This window comes from Archocentrus centrarchus, chromosome 1 (genome assembly GCF_007364275.1).
Source record: "Archocentrus centrarchus isolate MPI-CPG fArcCen1 chromosome 1, fArcCen1, whole genome shotgun sequence".
Taxonomy (NCBI): Eukaryota; Metazoa; Chordata; class Actinopteri; order Cichliformes; family Cichlidae; genus Archocentrus; species Archocentrus centrarchus.
This window is the reverse complement of record NC_044346.1, coordinates 21490741-21513766: the sequence shown is the minus strand read 5'-3', so window position 1 is coordinate 21513766 and position 23026 is coordinate 21490741. Positions and strand designations below refer to the sequence as shown.

General features: G+C 39.5%; 1 protein-coding gene across 1 annotated transcript in view; it reads left to right on the top strand.

Annotated features, from left to right (window-relative positions):
- The first annotated feature begins 60 nt into the window (after positions 1-60).
- Positions 61-23026, top strand: part of ank2a (ankyrin 2a, neuronal) — a 93848-nt gene continuing 70882 nt past the window's right edge. Inside the window, exons 1-2 of the mRNA XM_030734370.1 lie at positions 61-389; positions 18970-19071. Coding sequence (XP_030590230.1) covers positions 258-389; positions 18970-19071 — 234 coding nt within the window. The 5' untranslated portion in view covers positions 61-257. The remainder of the gene's footprint in view (positions 390-18969; positions 19072-23026) is intronic.

The following is a 23026-nucleotide window of genomic DNA, read 5'->3' as shown; positions in this document are numbered from 1 at the left end:
AAACACGCGCGCGGGCCACAGTAGCACACCGGGAGCATCCCTGAAAGGAGGGACCGCTCGTTTTGGTTTACAGTCTGGAAGACTCGCTGTATTAGCTTTTGTCAAGCTTTATCAAAGACTCTCTGACGACGCATCATGATTCCGGGCTCTGCCGGGCCCCCTGGATGCTGAGGCGCGCACAGAAAACCACACTGGACCGGCAAAAGGACCCCCACTGACCGCGTCTCCTCCAGCAGCAGCAGCAAGCCCGAGACGGAATGTCAAGTAGCCCTGAAGAAACTCACTCCAGGGGCGGCGGCTCCAACCGTGACTTGAAGATGGCCTCTTCGAGCAGCACGTCCCTCGAGGATGGAAATCCACCACCGCTGCACCAAAACCGTATACGGCAGGTGGGTGTCTGTCCGCAGCCTGCTCTCTCTCTGCACTAGCTGGACCAGTCAGCCGTGTAACGAGCAGTCCAAACCGCTGATGCTGATGCTGTACGCTTCGGCAGAGCGGTCATAGGCGTTGCCGTGCTTTATCACATCGTCGCTGCCGAGCTGACAGATTTTCTCATATTGCTGCATAAATTGTGTTCAAATTAGCTGTTAATAATAGAAAAGCTCTTCAGTGGAGAAAATGCCATCTGTTTTGATAAGAGACTTAGAGGGGCGTGCTTCAGCAGAGTGTGATAAAACCCAAACAGGCCAGCTGTGCCAGTTGTTATGGCCGTCAAAATAAATACCGCCAGGTCTGCTCTATAATGCGCTTCAGTGAAGAATGTTTACAACTTAACGCCTGCCACTGGAAATTTACCGTGTGGATGGACTATATCCTCTCTTCAACAAACACAACACACTGCAAGTCATTTACCTAGTTCTGAATATTTGCTTGATTATTTTGAACTTTAGATGTTATTCTTCCAAACATTTGTAGATCCAGAGACTTGAGTCTGAGACCCGCAAGCTCAAATAATGACACACACGCAAACACACATAGTATGTAGTATCTGCTTAGTTGTGCTTCTGTTGCTATTTTTGTTCTGTTTGCTATTAAGTCCTCCTATGGGCTGAAATTCCTTTCTTCGCTCCTCTTCCTGTGTGTGCACCAACATTATTGCATACAGTCTTGGGTCACCACTCATTTCTAAGCTCAGCAATTTACTGAAACGTGCAAACACACATGAAAATACAGTATATAAAGCAAAAGCAGAGGTTTTATAATTCTAGTGAGCTCACATCCTGAACTCTCTAAAACAGATTTCTTGTAGTCTTCAGGAACAGTTCTCCAGGCTTCTTGAAGGACAGTCAAGGCTCTTCTTTGGATGTTGGCTGCTTTTTGTTTTGTTCTTTGTCAAGATGATCCCACACTCCTTCAGTGATCTTGAGGCCGAGGCTCTGGGAAGGCCAATCCATGACTGAAAGTCTTCCATTGTGTGTTTTTCTCTCCAGCTGTGCTTTTACTGCATTGGCAACGTCTTTGGAATCATTGTCATGCTGAAAAACGAAGTCGTTGCCTATCAGATGCTTTCCAGATGGTGTTGCATGGTAGATCAAAATCTGACAGTACTTTAATACTTTAATAATTCCATCAATTTGGACAAGATCCCCAATACCACTGGATAAAATGGAGTCCCAAACTATGACAGGGCCTTCACCATGCTTTACAAATGGCTGTAGAAACTCGCTTTTGTAACTCTCTCCTGACCTCCTGCATACCTATTGATGACTGAACCAAAAAGTCCTGCCACATCATTTTTGTGCTCCCCTTGGTCAAATTTCTTCAGATTTTTAATGACATAATGCACACCATGCTGAGTTAAGCTACATTTTTGGCTAATAGGACTTTGGGAATCACCTTGGTGTTGCAAAAATACTATTTTATGCTTGTCAAACTGTGTAATTGCTGCCTTTTTTTTGTTTTGTTTTGCAGATTCAGGTAAAGAAATGAAGCATAGTTAGGTGCCTTTTTTATACTTGAATGATTTATAGGTTAGTGTTAAGTGCGTTAACACTAACAAAGAAAACAAAAACACAAAAACCATTTGTCTGAAAATGGTCAGGTCATTCTCCAGGCTTTCAGAAAGCTGGAGAACTATAGCTCAAGACCACTTTTAAAAAATGACATGAAATTCTGGATCCTTTGAAGCAAAATATAAAGAAAGTTTAGACTTTTGCACAGTACTGTATATTTGTCATTAAGTTCTAGATTTATTGTTATAAATCCATATACTAGGAATCCACAAGTTGCTTTTCATAAATTTTAAGTATAAAAAAGAAAATGGATGTAATCATACAATGTGTGTGTTCGGCTGCTCAATGGAAGTGAGTCAGGAGATGGTAGAGGGTTGTTTCCTGTCTCAGTGCACTCTCTGGGGCTAATGTGATTTCAGTAATGGATTGTGGTGCTACATATACGCATGCACACAGACAGACACTTAGACCCTTCTTATGGGGTGGGGCCTTTGAGCTCTGATACTTCGATGCACTCAGGAGTTTCTTTTTATTGAATGGCATTGAAATGTCAAACGGCACACTGCTCAGCCATGAGTTTGTTTCTTCACCTTCAACCAATAACATAGTGTGTATGAGGACTACTGTAGTTAGTTTTTTTTTTGCCCCATATTTAGCTAAATTTGAACAGAAAAAAATATGAGCAAACTAGTAATTTATCTGTGAACTATGACCGATGCTCAGCATATTTATGTTGATGTGGTCTTACATCATAAATTTCTTAATTTTCATTGAGTGTGGAGGCTTTTTAGAGGCTGAACTGGTAAGATGAGCCACATCTTACAGGTTCTTATCCAGCTGAAATTAACTGCATTTATTACAATTCACATGGAAGTATAATACTGTTTGTCTTATATTTTTTCACATTTATTTATTAATTTATTTATTTTAGAGACCAATATATTGGTTGGCCAATAATCTGACATTGCCCTTGTATAGATTTGTCACCGTCATTCCAATATACAGTGCTTAATAAATTTATTAGGCCATCACCCATTGCAAGGTTTATACCATAGCTGCCCTAAGTTAGCATTATTGGTAATTACCAAAACCATTTTTTAGGGTTCTGTAATGGTTAATGCACCAGTATGCAGGAGCTCTTTCTCTCGTGTTTGAATGTCGTGCTCAATTCATTTCTGCTTTCTGAGTTAGGTAAAAGACATGAAGCCAGTTTATTTGCCTAATAAATAACAATATAATTTTTTTTGTTTGTTTGTTTGTTTTAAACAGGTTTTTGACTGATTTGCAAAATATTTGTGCTTTATTGTTTTTAACGGCAGGTGGGCCAATAAATTTGTTAAGCACTGTATACCTACAGTCAATAACTCTACAACAGAATGGCTGGAAAAAAAGACAGGAATCAAGATGTTGCAATGCCCCAAAGTTCAGACCTCCACCCAACTGAAATGCTGTGGTTGACCTTAAGAGAGCTGTGTGCTATCATATTCCTGCAAACCTCACTGAACAGAAGCAAAGTAAAGAAGAGTGGGGCAAAATTCCTTCACGACAAATTGGGAGACTAATTAAATGATTACTTCAAGTTATCACTACTTAAAGTGGTTCTACAAGACATTGAATCATGGTGTGTTCTTAATTGTTATAAGAGTCCTCTGAAAACTTTCTTTTTCACATAACAGTATATATAATATTTTTTCTTTTTTACAGAGAACAATGCAGAAAAAAAAGATGCCTGAGGCAACGATCAGTAACAAATGATTTGTTCAGTAGAATGCACTGTGTGCATAATGCGTCACAGCTGAGCAAACAGTGGTGCAAAGTCAAAATACCTTAAAGAGTCAGCACCCCTATATCACAAAAAGACATGAAGAACAAAATCTATGAAAAACTGTGCTTAAAGTTAGTTCAGATTTCTGTCTATATCTTCTTGATGTGTGTGTGTGTGTGTGTGTGTGTGTGTGTGTGTGTGTGTGTGTGTGTGTGTGTGTGCATGCGCACACTTTGGGGTATACACTGTACACTTACGGTTCACAGTTGTTTTGTGTTCATGTGTGCAATCATTTGGCTATTTGCAAGTCCAGCAGACATGAGTGACTCTGATACTGATACTTTCTTTTTACCTCTGTCTCGGTCCCCTTCCCCTTCAACTCCTGAGTCTTGTGCTTGCTTTATGTTGGACCTTCTTCACCAGCAGGCTTCTGCTTTGTCTGTCTCCCATTTTGTTAGTGTACACTGGTTTCATCGAGCGCTTTTTATATGCTGAAAACACATCTGCCGTTGCTGGAAATGGGTTTAATGAGAGCAGCAAAAATGAAGTAGCCTAAATGTGCGTGGCCCAGCAATGAGTGGTACAGAGCTGTAGAGTTAAGTGGGTTCTTCTGTGAAAGCGAGTCATTCCACATGTGATCATTTTATTCACTGTGAGTATAAAGAATCACACATTTTGGCCTCTTGGGTTACATCACTTTGACTTGCAAGGCACATCAAAGGGATACTGTCCAATTAACAGCCTTTAGTACAAAAAAATACCATTTTGTTGTCTTCCAAATGTGTATCCATCTGAGTGGATACTCTTGTTTTTATTTGTTAAAGGGAAAATATCTTTCTAGAAACTATAGCTTGGTTTGTGGAGAGTCTAATGCTTTTCGCAGACATGTCTCATAACAGGATTATTGTTATTTTGAACTGAACTTTCAAAAATTTGAATCCAACAGATGAATTTTGCTTTATCTCCACTGCACTGGCCAAACCACTGATAGAAAACAGGTGTGAAACTTGCAAAAAACAAACAACAAAAACAACTTGACAGAAAGAGTTTTAACACAATACACAGCTTTAGTGTTTAATATTATGAATAATGTAAAGCAAATGTAAAATGTTGAGATTGAGTTCAACAATAACAGGGCTGTGACACAAAAAGAGAACATGACTAAGGGAGACTGGGATGTGAAGATCTTATTTTCAGGTCTAAAAATACTGCCTGCCTCTCTCGTGATTGTCCTGGAGAGAAATTGCTTCTTCCCAGCCAAATGGCTTTGTGTCCACGTCTCTGCGCTCACTGCAAAGGACCAATGTCACTGTTCATTTGCACGCACTTCACCTGTTTCTTATTCAGGGCTTGGCATGAAGATCCCATTTGAAATGAATGTCACTACATGATCCCCTTCTCCTTCTTTTTACACCTTTTCTTGCGCTGCATTCCCTCTCCACTTTCTTTTCAGTTTGCCAGTTATCTTCCAGAGCTTCACTTTCTCCTTTTCCCCCCTTAACAAAGGGGTTTGACTCTTTAGCTTGGTTTTCTCCATATCTTTTTGGCTGCCTTTCCTACCCATCTCTCATTTCCCAGCAAATTAGCTCCCCTCCCCACCCCCTCCCTACACTGATTCTGCCCCGCACTCCTGCCCACTAGTCCCTACACTCAGGTCCCGATGTGCAAGGAGGTCAGATTACACTGCAGCCTTTGACATTTTCATCTTTCTGTTTTCCGCCTCTCTGTCTGCATCTTTTATGTCTTTCTGTATCTGCCTGCCTATCAATCGGTCTCTCTTTTTCCACTGGGAGTGTCATCATAGGACTCTGCAGGAAGGGAGTCCTAATGGAGCCATGAGCTTCATTGCATTACTTCAAAACAGCTTCATCAACATACACCCACATATGACCACAGTTATCTTCTGCTGCACTCTGCCCAGTAGAAATGTTTGGGGTGAAATACTGTATGTCCATTGAAATATCCAAACACACTTATAGATAAAAGCATTATACTGTATATCAGTATTTACCAGAGCTTTTAGAGCACATGCCTGGTTATAAATTCTTGCATAGAAACCTGTAAACGACTGCAGGCCAACAACTCGAGTACTGGATGGTTAAATGCCATTAACAATTTATAACTGTTTCCTGTGAAATGTGGGCTTAGTACCTGCAGATCATTTCTGTATAGATATGAGTCAGCAGGATACACCTGTCAATTACACTTTCCCACTACCCATGTACTATACCATCAGCAAAATGGCATACTACTGTAAATGTAGACAGCATTAAAGTTACCCAGGGTTTCAACTAATAATTATTTTCATTATAAGTTAAACCATCAGTCACTTTTTGGATGTTAAAATGTTAATCTATCCATTTCTTATTTTGAGAGTTAGTTAATTGTTTCATTTTTAATTAAAAAAAAAATGTAGTATTAGGGTTCCACCTGCATTTTCTTTGCTATATATTGAATATATTTTTGTAGTTTGGTGCTTTTGAACCAACGAAACAAGCTCTGGGAATATATGTCAAAGAATGCTAATTGGAATTTTCACTGCTATATTCAAAATTATGGCTTTGTCAACCTATTAATTGATAATTGATAAATAATTTCAGCAATTGCAATTATTTTTCAATACTGACATCTACTTTTTGTAAATTGATCTCAGAGAGTGACCTTATTAGAAGATGTTCTTCAAATACCAATGAGCCACGTTGCTGACGAGCTCTGATGCAATGTACAAGCAATACATATGAGTGTTCAGTTTCTGTACTAGGTAATGGTGATAGGGTGAAGAGAAATGCATTGGTATTCCTGTCCCATATCCAAAATCCAAAGTGCACATGAGCATGTCTATACTGGGGTACAAACAACATCCTGACACAACCTCATAGCTAGCTGGGGTGCCCTAGTTATTTGACACCATCTTTCACTGGCATACCTTTTCCTTATAGGTGGTTCAAGGACAGAGATAGCATCACTTGATGTGTCATGTCATGGTTCATCATCCTTGTGCTTTTCTAATTTAGGGAAAAGTTTGCTCACTGAAGCAGATGAAATCATACAGAGAGAACTTGAGAGAATATGAGCTAAGTATGAGGAAAAACTAGCAACACTATGTAAATATTGTATCGCTCGAGATGCGTCCTTGACTCCATGGAGGGCAGTTGTTGTTTTTGGACTGGGGTAGTGGGAGGCATTTAGAAGTTAATTTATTTATAATGGCCTTATAACGCTGATTCCCGTTAGAGAGAAACAGAGCAGGGTGTGGTTGGTGATCAATGGACTTCTCAGAAGCTCAAACATGTCTATGTAAATGTGCACTCTCTCCAGCTGTCAGCTCCTTTCTAATACTCCTCCTCTCCACCCGTCTCTGCTGCCTCTTGCATCAAATTTAAGTTGGGTAAGTGAAAGTTTTCTCACAGGAAAACACATCAAAGCTTTTCACTGTGTTGCTGAGAATAGGTTGGCTCATCGAACTAAGTGTACACACACGTGTGCGCAAACACATGGCAGCAAGACATCAGACTGCTTTTTTCACATGCAGAGGAAGATGCTGTGACACAACTTCTAACTCATGCAGTTGCAGCATCAGAGTGCAGTTTACCTCCTTAATGCCTGATTTATACCCACGCTTGTTAGAATTCATTCTGGCATTTGTGCCACTTTTTTACGTTCTATTTAGGTCTAACATTTCCCTTTTTTGAACTCACATCACATATGGTTAGATATAAAAATGGGCTGAAAAAAGTGACTTCTAAATAAATGGGTATTCTGCTCCCATCTGTTTCATTTTCTCTGTCACTGTCTCACAGTTTTATTTTATGTCTGTCTTACTAATTGTCTGCGCAGTTCTTTCTCTCACAGCGTGACAGCATCGCAGCATCACTCAGCATTCCTGTATTACTGTGCACTGCAGTGAATTTTAGGTCACACGCTTCATTATTCATAATACATTCAATTTGGAGGTGAAATCAGTTTCTGCCTCAATACCCGTTGTCATCTGACACAGCATAATTGTGTTATTCTAGCACATGAAAAGAATAGTGAAGCTCAAGTGAAGGTGCACACAATTTACTGTATAGATAATTTTCCAATTCTAAATTGGCTGTAGGTGTGAATGTGAGTGTCAATGATTGTGTGTCTTTATGTGTAAGTCCTGCAGTGGACTGGCAATATGTCCAGGGTGTACACTAGCTAGGATAGGCTCCAATCCTATCCTGGGAGCTTCTTAGCCAGATGTTTAAGTCCCTGCTTTTCCATTATGTAACCGCATCTGTAATTTGCATTCACTGTTTGCATTTCTTGTCATATGGAGTGCAACAAGTGAGTGCTCCAGCGACTCTAGGTTGAGTAATTTGTTTACATTTGGGTTGCACACTAACAGATACAAGTATCTCCTCCTTGTACTTGATGGTGTTTTTGTCTCAAGTGGCAAAACAAGTTTGTTGGATATTTTGCAAAGCATTGGAGGTTGCTGAAGTAGCTCACTTTTTATGTACTGTCATTAGAGGCTGACACGCAGCTCTCACTGTCTGACATACCCAGGCTTGTCTCATTATTGAGCACACTAGAGAATGTAAAGGCATGGCTTTGCTATAGCAGTGATATATGATGTGACACTTTTATGCCATGTAAAATATTACACAGGTATTATCACAGACTATATCATGTGGCACAACCATAATACTTTGTAGTGTATAGTGCTGAAATTACAGCCTATATGCATAACTATGGACAGCTGCTCACACATTCACAGGGATGTTTGATTTGGCAGATTTTTTTACACCAGATGCCCCTCCTGGTGCAACCCCAAAGAGATTTGTGTCTCCTCCTGGCATCGAACTGGAGATCTTTCACTTATTAGGTAAATGTGTACATTATGGAGCCACGCAAAATGTACTTCAGTATTTATTACAGAACTGCAGACCGTTGTCACGATATCTGGTATGTACATTGTTATTACTTAACAATGATAGCATCTGATAATAGGATGGCAGTCTTATTCAAGTGTTTATTTTCCATTGGCTTCAAGGCCTCTCTCTCATCTAATTAAAAGGAAATGCAAGCTGACATCATGTGTTCCCAAGGGATTGGGCAGAACTTCAAAAAGGGGAAAGCTATAAATTTGTATATTGGCCATTTGCAAGGTAGTGGCTATCTTACTAACCCTCATGTATCACAGGGATGTTGCTTGTAGCTGGAAAGCATCGCATTTTACTGACAGCTTTTAGATATAACACCTCATAAACTTGCCATCAGTTACGGGACGTGAATAATGAATTTATTGATGTGAGCAGTTGCTTACACTGCATTACTGGCCATCTGGGTTCTCTTACAGTGCTCATAGGTTATTTGGGAAAAGAAAGACATTGAAGGTTGTGGCATTATGTAACAAAAAGTAAAAGCTGCTCGCAATCAGTTAATGTAACCCTGCTGTTTGCCTTTAGCGCTCGTGCCTGTGTGTGAGGGTGTGAGTATTGGGGGTGTTAATGTGGCTGTAAAACAGAAAAACAAATGGAGCAAGTCATGTTATGTGCAAATCAGCAGAGTGACTAATGAGAGTTTTCCATTTGTGTGCGTTTGATTCTCTGCTTATTTACAACAAGGTGTGGTCCATTTGACTTCTTCCTTCATTCGACTTTCTCTCTGCGTATATCATGTGTTCGTGTCAAGGTTATGTCCTGTCTACAATATGCCTTTCTATTCCATCTCATCTCATTTCAGCCCCTCCCACCAAGTATCCTTGTTTTTATTACTTACTGTGTGTTTGGGTGTGGTCTGGTCTGGATTCTTAACTGCCTGCTTTGTTCACTTTCTATTAAATTTGACTGCATGATTTGGTTTTGGGATTGACGGAGAGAGAGAGAATGTGTGGTGTGTATTTTATGGCTCTGACCTTTCTTAAGCACCAAAATAGGCCTTCAAAATGACTTGGCATTTAAACATGGTCTCTAAGCCAGTCTATTACTACTGTTTCAATGATACATTTTATTCATTCTGTTATACAAATATGAGCAGAACAGACATAATTCATGGGCAGATGATTTATCTATTAGAAATAACATATAGAGATAGCAACTTGCAAAGTCATTTGTTTTTGAAAAAATTGTATATTTGTTGTTTTTATTTGTTTTTTTTTTCTGCATATGCTGTTTGTAGATCTTGTTGGCAGATTTATGAAGGCACCAATTGCAGTTTTCTTGGTTGAGTCCAATTTCTGATTGTTTTTCTAAGTGTGACCAATTTTTGCCAGTTCTGATTCTGTTTATCAAAACTATAACTGAAGCAAAACAAAATATTATGTTCATAATTTAAAAAATGCTTAAACTTTAAAAATTTCCTCAAACTTGATGCTTACAGGATTTTCTCTCACTTAAACAACTGAAAACAAAGTGCTCTGCTACTGGAAAGCGGCTCAAATAGTTAACTGAAAATGAGTTGCTGTACAATCACCTTTATATGACATTAATTTTACCTTACCATACAAAAGCAGGTGCAACAGATTTATGTAACAAAGCAGATATAATTTACTTACATCATTTTACAGTATGTTTGTAACTTCACCAGATAACAGGACATTGACCCTTTTCTGTTTTCTACTTGTCTCCATAATTTTCCCCATAACTGCTTTGATCCTTTGCTCATACCAATACTGCTGGTTTATGGCTGCCTGGCTCTGAGCTCTGGATAACTTTTGCTTTTGCCACATTTCCTTTGTTAGCTTCTTTAAAATGTCCATGTTCAGCAAGGTGGAGGCTAGTTAAATGTCTCATCAGGTTTCTTGTTATGTCCATTTTGTGGTGTTCCCCCTGTGGTTTATTTTGGCAAACTTTGTGTCTTCACTCACAGTGAGGAGGCTCCAAAGTAATGGACAAGGACATTTTAGCATATATTTATGTCCATGAGTGTGCGTGCAACTATTTGCCTGTGCCATTATGCATGTGTTGTGCATGTGTGAAATGGACCGGCTCATAATTAGATGTACATGAGACTGACTGGCTGGTCATTCCAGGCCGAGCACGCTGGAAGTTGGCCATTTCCGGTTCATGGATGGTCGAGAAGTACAGCTCTACCATGCGTAATTTTTGTAAGTAAGTGTTGGCCCAAAAAAGAATTGGGCGGCTCTCCTCAATCCCTGTTCCAAATTTCAGGGGGGTATGAAAATTTTAAAAGCTTTAAGAAGTTTATATGAGTCATTTCAAACAGAAAGATGCATTATCTGCTGCAAGACACTCATCTCTGACAGAACGTCACTAGTCAGCACTGTAGCTCCATTAGCAGATACAATAATCGTTATCAACTTAAAAACCACTCGGAGACCGCGTCTTCCATCAAGGATAATACCCTAGCTCACAATTTTAAAGAAAGTGATCCAAAATCTAATGGGTTATTCCTTTGCTTATGCTCCACATGTGTGCTCAAGTTTCATAAAAATTGGGTAGGTAATTTCTGCATAATCTTCATGACAAATGGACATGACCCGTTATATTACCACAACTTAAGCAACATCCAAAGCAGCTACGTAAGCAACGGCAAAACAAATAGCGATTACAGTTTAATGTTGCCATCAGAGTTAGAATTCATTTTCTTGGCACTGGAGAGCAAGTACTATCTTTTTAAAACCCTGTTGCCTTTTGATGCATTCAAATTCTTTTTGAAAACAGTATTATTGCAATATAACTACAGTTGCCTATTGTATGCAGCTGGAAAATTGAACACAAAAGAAAAGAATAAAGAATAAACAGGAACAAAATGAAACATAGGTGTACAGTGTGAATCTGGTTGTTTCGAACCCCCTTTACATATCAAAGCATGGGTTTGTCTGCATATGAAAAAGCACTTGTACACTTCTGCAAACACTTAAAGTTTGCATGTGTGCTCATCTCTGCTTCTGCCATATGTCTATCACAGAATGCTAATGGGCCAAATAAAAGCCTTTGGATCTATAAAATGGACAGCAGACCATTAACCCCTCCCCATGTACTAGATCCACTGAACCAACAGAAACAAGAGCTCACATCATCTTTCAGATCTCCCATCAGTGTAACCTGAATCTCAAATGGAAAACCGCCTACATACACACACACTTCCTCACATACACATACATTTGCAGACAAGCAACTGTAGCATTATTACTTATTACTGAGTACACTGTTTGTGGATCAACTAACATGCTGATTCATAATTATTGATTTTGTCTGTTAAATCTGAAATTTAAGATGTCAGGCAATACCAGGTTTTTTACTTGTAAAACAGAGTTGCCTTTATTTGACACGGGGAAGGTTTTTCATGCCAGATGCAAGGTCGATAAAAAGGACTATATAAAAAAGTTCTTAAAAGTCATTCTAAGTACTGAAAGACAGTACATGAATTCCTAGTATGGACTCGACTAACCTGTATACGTCACTGCAAATGGAGACTGCAAATGGAGCCCATTACTAAATACAGCCCCATGCAGTTCTACAGAATGAAAGCTTTTTAATCTTAGGTGATGAAGAATGACCCTTAAAACATTAATGACTTGCCTTCTTGTGTATGCTAGATATGCTGTTGCTCTTCTGCATACTTTGGTTGCAGTGGGTGGTCATTTAAGTTGATGGTGCCTTCCTTTCAACTTGAAGCAGTCTGACCATTCTCCTCTGACCTCTGACATCAACAATCTGCATTTTTGCCATTCTCTGTAAAAATGGTAGAGATGGTTATGCATTAAAATCCCAGTAAATCAGTGGTTTTTGAAATACTCAGTCAAGCTTGTCTGGCACCAACAGCCATGCCACATTCAAATTTCACTTAAATCACTTTGCTTCTGCATTCTGATGCTCAGTTTGACCTTCAGGAGGTTGTCTTAACCATCTCCCCATGCCTAAATGCACGGAGTTGCTGCCATGTGATTGACTGATTACATATTTGCTTTAATAAGCAGTTGAACAGGTGTACCTAGTGAAGGTACACCTGCAGAAGACAGTACATCATCTGTAATCAGAACAAAACTTGCAACTGGAATGTGTCACTGTAACAACATGCTGTTTGCTACTCTAAGTATTTCAACGTGTGGTGCATTTCAAGCCATGATGCATATACATTTAAAATTACAATGGCAAAACAAGGGGTTACTGTAAAATTGTACTGTACTGTAGGCACAGTATACTTTTTGAAGCATTTGTTAGAAAGCTTGTTTAGGGTTCAGTATCTTGCCCAAGGATACTTTGGCTCGCAGTCTGGTTCAGTCAGGGATTGAACCACCAACCGTCCGATTCGTAGATAACCCGCTCTACCTTCTGAGTCACAGTCACCCCACTTTTTTAATAAGTGTTCAACATTGGTCTCAAAAGCAAGTCTACTATCCAGCCACAGTTTCAGTTCTATGACTACAAATGAATAGGTGACCTAGTGAATAGCACGCTCTTTACAGAGTTTGAAATAAGTTTGTGCTCGATAACACAAATGTATCAAAACCAGACTTTAGATTTTCAGCTGGGGGTTAAGGGAAGAGCCAGTGGCATAAACAACAGTTGACATCGGGATAAAAGTGTACATTACAATTTCAGTTCATTATAATTTGTCAGTGATTATATTGTTTTTTGGATAAAATGAATAAAAGACATTAAAGGCTGCTTATTCAAAAAACTTGTGTACATCTTAGTTATTTCTTAGAATATTAATATCATGGATTAATAATACAGAAATGTCAAGAATTTTTTATTTGTGTTACTAGCAGTTGTTCTCTTTATTTTTCCAGCCATTATCACTGTTATTATATCAGATTATTGCGTTCAATCTAAGATCTATAGCTGTTTCATCAAAAAAAAAAAAAATGACTGCCTCATTCCCTGAGTCACCAGCAGAGAGCAGCAAAGGAATTCACTGAAAAATATAGTCTCCAAAGTCAGCTTTGTCATGGAACTAAATGAAGCAGTCAGGTTCAGTGCACCAGTTTTTATTACAAATATTATTACAGTTGTGTAGTGATTCAGCAACTCTGTCCCATTCATGATTACTAGTAGAAAGAAATGTTGCTGATGCTACTGTTGCTGACTGAGCCTGTGAAAACGTATCGGGCAGAATGTGTGAGCAGAAATAGAGGTGTGAGACTGTGCCCCTGTCACTGGTGCTGAAATTTCAAAGTTCTAACATTAGCTGCATTGACAGAGAGAGACCCTGACGCCCGTCTGCTTGGAGTGGGCACACACACTCACATGCACGAGCTGTCAAATTCAATTCTATCAGCCACCAGTACAGAGGGTGCAATGCAGTTGAGATTCAGACCAGCCCACTTTCCGCCCATGAAGGGGGAAGCCTGTAACTTGTAGGTAATTGGAAGCCACTGTTCTCTGCTCACTGGTCCCCCCCTCTGGAGCAAGTGGTGTGTCCTATTTTCGCTGTTGGCTCACAGTAGGAAAGCCTGCACTCAAGTTCACCCTTCTTTTCATGCTCTCCTCTTGTTTTCTCGTGCAGTCTTATTTAATTCATTTGTTATTTTGCAAAGTCTGCTTTATGCATATTTTCGTAAGTTTGTCATATGGTATAAAATAAACGAAACGTGTGCATAAATTGACACTATAAAACTGTGACACTATAAAACATCTTCATAGACTCTTTATTTATGAACTATGATTATACTGACAGAAATCAGCACTATCTTTTCAATTTTACACAAAATGACTTTGATATTCACCTTATATCCACCATTGTAATCCACCTTATGCCCCTTTCTGACCTATTAACCCTTACTTCTCCACATATTACCCACTGTCGCTGAGGAGGGAGAGCGTTTTCACAGCAGCAGAGAAAGTAGCTGTGTCTGCAGCAGCCAGCTGGCTGTTAGCATTCAGCCTCCCTAAATCTCTTACACAATAAAAAAATTCCTGTGACTGGCTCACATGCACATTAACACTCATGCATAGATGTGCACATACGCGCACAACTTTTTGTAGCCACATCTGTTCACATGGAGGGTTTTCATGCACATCTGGGCTGGGTAATTCCCTGTGTGTGTTGAAATATGCGATGAGGATGAGCGAGTGAGTGGTTCCTGTGCTCATTTTTCATCAGCCCTTTTCAGTCATCATGCCTCTTGTTCATGTTTGATAGGACCATACAAGTGAGTGATTCTTTTTTTTATCGGGCATCTGTAGGTGTGTGCCTGTGTTTTTGTATGAGGACTGAAATCCAGCTGCTGTGCAAGACAGAAGAAAAGAAAACTGATTTTTTTTTTCCTTTTATTGAGTTTGGGAGAACACTACTTGAAAGTTGGTTTTGTTGGGGGGGGGGGGGTTCAGTAATTTGAGAATAATCCATCAATATTTTGAGAAAGGCTAAAAGTAAAGGTATTTATATTTACTGTGCATTAGAGCAGGATTTATAAACTTTAGCACCAAGCAAAACAGACAGAAACATAGAAGGGTGAAGTCATGGCCCACGCTGCAGCCCATCTTAAGAAAGCTCGTGAGCTTGAGCAACACCCAGAATACAGAGCCCTACAGAAAGCCAGGGAGAAGAGGAGACGGCAGCGGGAAAGAGCTGAGCGAAAACGTCAGGTAAAACACACATTTGTCACATGTGGTGTGTGTTGCTACAATTTCATCACCGCATTCTGTTGTGTCCTTATTGTGAGAACTTATTCTAAGCTTTGGTGTTATGCTGTAGGATATCATAAGAAGGGGCTGTGGGGATTGCACAGATGTAAAGGTGGTTGAAATGCTTTGCTTAAAAAGAAAGCAAAAGTAACTGGAACGCTGTGTACCGTAACCATTACAACCTTTTAAGATTGTCATCTGTTTTTCACTTTCATAGCACTACCTAGCCCCTAGCAATACTAGTTCACATATTTTCATAAGTGACCTCGTGTACACAAAGCAGCTGTTAATGAGACATTCATGATAATAAGCAGAGTTTTGATTTTCATCCAGGGTAAGCATATATTTGGAAAGGCTACAGTGTATTATCGAGTATCCTTCATTACATGACTGACTCCAGGCTAATCTACGCAAATCCTGTACGGATACAGAGATTACAGCTGGTTCTCAATCAATCCAATCTCTGCATGAGGAGTTTGCTTGGCAAACAGCTGAATGAGGCAGACAGACAAGTTAAAACTGACTAAGCAGAGGCTGAAAAATATTCTTCATGCACAGACACACACACACACACCTGATTTTATCAGTAATGCCTTTCTGAATGTGTGATACCTTGTAAATTTTGTTAATTAATAAGGTTAATAATGTTATAAAGTATTAATTATCATTAACTAATGGCACAATGAAAAGAGAAGCATGGCTTTGATGAAGTGGCAAATGTGTCCAAAGTACAAAATATAAATTATGTAAAATTATGGCTGTGTAGTGAACAATTCTAAAAAGGTTGAATGTAGTGATGCACCTGTTTACTGACCAGAGATCAGAATTGGTCAGTTTTCAGTGTTTTTGGTCTGATTACGCATGTGCAACACACGCACAGCAGGGCACCCAAATAGTTGCCACACACCAACATGTCATTACTGTCATGAATACTCAGTGTTCACCACATGAGAACCTTTGTAACATAAAACCTAGTCAACCATTTAAATCACCAAAACCCAGCCAGACATGAACATTTTAAAGAAACTAACAAAGGCAAAGTGACAAAAGCTTAAATTATCCAGAGCTCAGAGCCGAGCACAAGCAAGCAGCCTCAGTATGAGCAAAGGATCAAAGCAGTTATGAGGACAATTGTGCAGATAAGTAAAAAAGAGAAAAATGTTGGTGTCATGTTATCTGGAAAATTTATAAACATACTGAAAAAAAATGAAAGTTACTGGGATATTTTTTTGTTCTATAAATCTGTTGCATTTGCTTGTTGCTGTTTTGTTTGGTAAGGTAAAATATGTCAGGTAAAGGTGGGTGTACAGCCCCTAACCCTAACTCATTTTCAGTAATTTATTTGTACATCTTTCCAGCAGAGCACTTTATTTTCAGTTGTTTCAGTGAGAGAAGATCTTGTAACTTCATGCAGTTTGAGAGCAATTGTAAAGTCGAATAATTTCACAGCAGCAGAGAAAATTTTGCATCGATTTTTGTTTGTATATGCTATCGGGTATAGTTCTCACAAAGAAAATCAGAATCAGCAAAAATCCGTATTGCCAGGTCACACTTACAAAAAACTGGAATTGGCCAAGGAATTTGCAGTTGGTGCCTTTCTAGCTGTAAGGTACTTAAATTTGATTTGATTGCTGTGTTCATGTTGGACTTTTGTCTGAGTCTTGACCCTTGGTGTTCCTGAAAAGCACTGTAGGCCATGTGGTCTACATTCTGACTGAAACCCAGCTGTTGTGCACCCTACTCTAATCTCTCGCTCTCTCTCTCACACACACACACACACACACACACACACACACACACACACACACACCATTGGTTGTGTAAGGTGGAATTGGAGGTCTAGTATGGTAAAAATAGCTAAGACAGGAAAGATAGTTAGGGTTAAATGTTTATGGCTGCAGTTGTTATCTTACAGCGAGAGAGGAGAGGCAGAGGAAGAGTAGGCAGGACTGGGCCTTGACCACATACAGCATTAAGTCAGACCTAGTGGCGTCTGATGCTCAGGAGTGCTTGCTGTGATCAGAAGGAACAACAAGGGAACATAGTAGTGTTAATTAGAGAAGGAAGCAAGATTTGGTAATTCATTAAGTTAAATTATTATGTTTGAACTGATACGCACAAATTTAATCCACTGTAGGATTAAAGGATGCCACCAGTAATCAGAAATGTAGGATTGAGAGGCTTTTAGCAAAGGATGCAAAGTGAGAAACTGCAAGAATTTAACAAGAATTGATCAAAGAGAGTAAAGAAAGGCCACAATATTCAGGTAAAGCCAGGAATTATTTTCCTGTCTGAATGGTAACCATGGGTAATGCAGCAACATGTACGTTCTGTGGATCAGATAAGGCTTTAAAGACCATTGGGAGTGACTGTGACTTAAATCAACACATTGATTACTACAAGGTTGCTGACGCTGGATCTGAAGTTGATGATTTACTGGTAAGAGATGGGAAGCAAAGTTATTTTGGTTATAATGCCTTTTTTGTTTTCTGGTAGTTACACTGAACTTTTGTCAGAAACAAACATGCTAATGTCTGGTTGTTTATTTGTGTGCTTGTGGTGACATCTCGTGTGGAGGGTGATCCACATCAGGGGTGTGTCTTAATCCCTGACGCGCAGTGCGGAGCTTGATGATGATGACCTTACTAGTTAACGCCCAGTGGTGATTGACTGACACATTAACATTTTAACCTCAGGTTAAAACCTTGTCAACACTCTCAAGTCAATAAAGGCAGTACTATTTTTCAACTAATGTGATATTCAGTTACAGTAGGACAGTAGAATTAAGAAATACCTGGGTATACTTTCAAAATTGCAATAGGTCATACAGCAGGAGCAAAAGAAATGCTGGAAAGCTTGAGGACAAGCAGTAACTGCTGGACATCTGGTGTTATAAATACAATGAGGAGACTGATTAGGAACAGGTGTGGCAGGTTAAACACAGGTGATACTAATCAGTGCAGGACAGACGGAGGGAAACTACCAAAGTCAGGAAGTAAAACTGACAACAGTGTACTGAGAACAGGAACTGCTAAATAAAGTAGGAAATGACTCTGAACATAACCAAAAACCCAAACAATGTTATCTATAATGCAAATATTCGGTATGAAAACCTGATGTAGGGATCAGCGTTAGAATCTCCATGAAATGAATGTAACTCAGCATAACGTCCGCTGATGTGGAAGAAACACTACACTGTGTGTGTGTGTGTGTGTGTGTGTGTGTGTGCGCGCGCGCAGCTGCTTTGTGCACCCTTGATGTCTGATGGTTAAATTTAGAGTAGCCTAGTAGGACACTGACACAAGCAGCTATGTAGCCATATAAAAACGTGTGCGTAATCCTTTATATTGTTTTTTCATATTACAGGAGCTTTAATGCACAAGTTTGTGTAAATAGAGCATGGGATTAAAGCATCACTTGTACTCGAATTAAAGGCTTTCAGAATTAGAAGACCCATAGGTCTGTTAGTAATACCCACCAAAACTGTTTTTGTGTACTGAGAAAAATCACTTTTTGTCTGATTAATGTAATGTGAATTTATTATGTTGTGCAACCAACCTTTACGCGAATCTTCCATACATGTGGCACTTTTTCCAGAATGAGGTCAATACACAACACAAAGGAAAATATAAAGATATGCTTGTCTGCCCGTTTCTAATATCATCCTAATTTCTGTTTTCTTCTCTAGTCGGACAGTAACACCAGCTTCCTCCGGGCTGCCAGAGCTGGGAACATTGACAAAGTCCTTGAATTCCTGAAAAACGGGGTTGATATTAGCACCTGTAACCAGGTAGGAAAACGTCTTACCAGCATCTGATTGCAAACAGATTTTGAACAGAGGTGATGAACAGTGACTGTTTTTCAGGTTTTATGGAGTTCAGTTATATTGTCCACAATTCCACGTTTGTGTTGTTTCATTTAAAATGAACTGCATTTCATGTTTCTTGTTTTAGTTTTAATATCAAAATATTTATTACAGCTAGTCTTTCCAGAATTGACACACCAATTACGTGAAGTCATATCTGAAATCTGCTGTTTAAGGCCTCATGTTGCACATACAATACATGCTACTGTCAAACCTGCTTAGACTAACCTTCGCCCTGCTGTGTCATGGTGACATCACACCACTGAGCTGGGTCACATACCTTAACCTGCCAGATCCCTTTTACAAGCTCACATCCACCCTCATAACTACAATTACTCATTTTCCCTCCCTCTAACACACCCATTCTTCCCTCCAAACTCAGCAGCTTTTGAAAGGTCTATGGTCCACTGACAGCTGTTCACCCCCCCCCCCCCCCCCCCCATCCCCCATACTCACCCTGTCCCACATTCCACTGAAGGGGAGGGATTGGAGAGGGTAAAATATTTCCCCCTACCCCTCTGCCGTGTCTACATCAATATGATTTATAGCGGTCACAAGACAGCTTAAAGTAGTGAGACTACGTGAGTGTACGTGTTGTGTGTGGGCATGCATGTCATTATTTCTTACTGTGTCATTGCTGTTGACTGTTATAGTTGGTTTGCAGCTATAATAAGCTGACCCATAGCTCTATTGTTTGTTATCATGGGGACCATGGATTCTGTTTTGTGCCCCAAGAGGGAAGCCTGAATATAGAAATCACACACGCACACACACACACACACACACACACACACACACACACGCACGCACGCACACACACCTCCTGTCCTGCAACAAGAGAGCCTTGCCCTTCATAGGATTTCTCGGTGGTCAGATGATCAAATTTGAGACCTTGTCAGCCAACCAAAAAATGTGAGGGACATTTTCATACATATCCTAGTTATGCCCTCACTGTTTGTGTGCGCAGAGACCAGTATACAGTGAATGTAATTTTGTTTAGAACCTACATACAATAATTGCCTGCATTTTTTTACAATTTGTTTTACAATTTTTACCTGCATATTGCATGCATTACGAGTCTTATTTTCTACTGAACGTGTATGGCATCTAATGAGGAGTGTCTCTACAATGATTCTGTTTAGTCAATACACAACATACAGTGATATGACCATGCTGGAAATGATGGCATAAGCCCAGATATGCTTTTTGAGTCTTGATATTTCAGAGAGATTCCACCACAAAAATACAGTGATTCTAGACAGATTTTCTCCAAAAAGATGAGTGGCTCATAATGGTCACAATGGAAAAGCACCCCATATATTATCACAGAGCCATTTTCTGAAATAATGTCAGATAATGAATTAGTAGAGTCAGTGGTCTGTTGATAAGAGCCTCAGAAGACATAAAATCATAGGAATCTAAGCAGTTCAGTCTGGATAATTTGATATAACAATTGAAGAAGTCAATTTCCTTTGCTCATATTAATGTGTTTGCAATTACTGTGCCCAAGATACAACAGAGGAAATGTATCTTAACATTTTATATGTATAACATTATTGGTGTTTTCTTTAAAAAGTTTATCCATTTGCAAAACGCCAAGAGAAGCTGAAGATTTCACACACCAATTTCATGCAGGAATTTTGAGTGTCGCCCTCGGTGCCGTGTTCATTAATAACTGAAGAGTCAAAACCTAGAAAGCAGGAAGAGAGTCGCAACAGCCAGAAACTGGCACCAAGGGCAGAAGGCTGTCCAAGTTAGTTAAAGAGAGGGAGAGAGGTATACTTCTAGCCTGCCAAAGCCTCTGTCGTACCACGCTTCTCCATTGCACAGATTTTATGAATGAGATATATAAATAAATATTGTTCTGTACAGATAATGCTTGTTCTTCTAGTTTTAAGCATGGTATCTTGATTGTTAGGGTTCCAGAGAAGAATGGGGAAATGCTGCTTAACATACATTTTTAATACAATATACCTATCTGCTTGCGCGTCAAGAGTGTGTGTAAGAGCTGTTTTGTTCCTCACAATTAAAGGCCAGATTTCCCCTCTAATCTACTCAAAATGTTAATCCTTGGTGAGTAATATTACTCTTTAATCTGCATGCATTTACATTATTTCCTCTAATGTCTATCCCCTGTGACATTTGGGACCATAAAACAGCACCAAGTATGAGTGATTTTTAATTTTTTTTTTTTTTTTTTATTACCATGTGTGATTATAACATAGTTCAGCGGTCAAAGGAGCTTGAATGACAGTCTGTGCTGGATGGAGCTCAACATTTTGTCTCATGCTAGGGGAAGCAACAAAGTGCCAGGGATCACTGTGTCCATTAGCTAAATGAAGCTCTAACGTACAACTCAGCTCAGAGGAAAAGGAGATTTAGATCAGTTTGTGACAGAATGCATGTGTGTTGTTTTTTCCTGTCTCTCCTGAAATGTGTAATGGCTGAAATGTGACTGAAAATAAGATCATTTTTGCTGTGTCAGGAAGTCCACCATTTCAGAACTGTTGCATAATGGAAGCTTGACTTTCTCCTTCAGCAAAGAACGCCTAGCCTATTTTTTTTTTTTTCTTTCTTTCTTTTTTTCATCTTCCAGTGCAGTGGACAAAAGTCACAACTGCATACTGATTTAAAATATACTGATGACATTAGTAGCTTTGGTAGTGTAACCTGACAAACATGATATACAGTTCTCCGTAGCAGAGTGCAGCCAGCATCTCAAGCTCACCCGATCACTCTGGCGGTGATAATGACACTAATCAAAATAAAATCCATCCACTGGTTTATCAGAAAAATTGAAATGTAAAGTCTTTACTAATCAAAACTGATTGTCTTTAAAATGCCCATGTTCAGCTGGCTCATTATGATTTAAGTGTCTGACAAGGTTTTCACGGTGGTCCTCCATAGTTTACTATGGCAATCATTGTGTGTTCCCTCACAGTGAGGAGCTTCCACATTAATGACATTTAGCCTTTTCCTGCGCCGCTGTGTGACCAGCTCATAATTGGACATACACAAAGCCGGTCAGACTCGAGAATGTTGGAAATCGTCCGATTCTGGTCCCTGGCCTGTTGATCGGTGCATCTCTGCAGATTTGTTTAAGACTTGTAAGAGACCCTGGTCTAGTGCCATGTGTGCCACTTTACTCATAGCTCATTAGAAACAGTTTGCAAAACATCTATGCTGACTTATGTCGCATGCTTATGCTTATGCTGTCATACTATATTGGTATCAACTATGTGTCATTTTTTTGTTTTTTTTAAAGTCATGTCACAAATCTCTCAGCCAGAGAGTTACTGATATACTTTGACCTTTTGAGGAATGCCCCCCTTTTTTTTCTTTTTTTAAAGGTTGACATTTTCAGTTGATTCTAAATATGAGTATCTGTGTTTGGGTACCCTCTATGACTGTGCAGAAATATGATACCCTCTTGGCTGTTTGGCATTTGGCAACTCGCGAGAAAGAAAGAGTAGGCGTGTGTCTATTTGTGTGAGAGTGCATATGCATGATGTACATGCACTATGGAAGGAAAAAGGCAATGATAGAGGGGTTAGCAACAGCTCCTCTTTTACATCAGTGCCAGAAGAGCCTCCAGAGCTTGGAGGCACATTTCCTTGCTGTCATTCATCTGAATTTGCCTGCAGGAAGAGAACAGAATACACAGACCTAGAACACTGGTTCTAAACCAGGAGTGTAGAGGAAGCAGGAGGTGGAGGACTGGTTGGAGTTCCATCATCTGTCATTTCTGAGTTGGAGCACCTTTTAAGAAGGCAAAATATAACAGAGCAAAAGATTAATGAAGATGCAGAATACCCAAAGGAGCAGTTATTTTGAATGAAAAAACAAGAACAACATTTCAAAGAGACAAAATCACAGGATG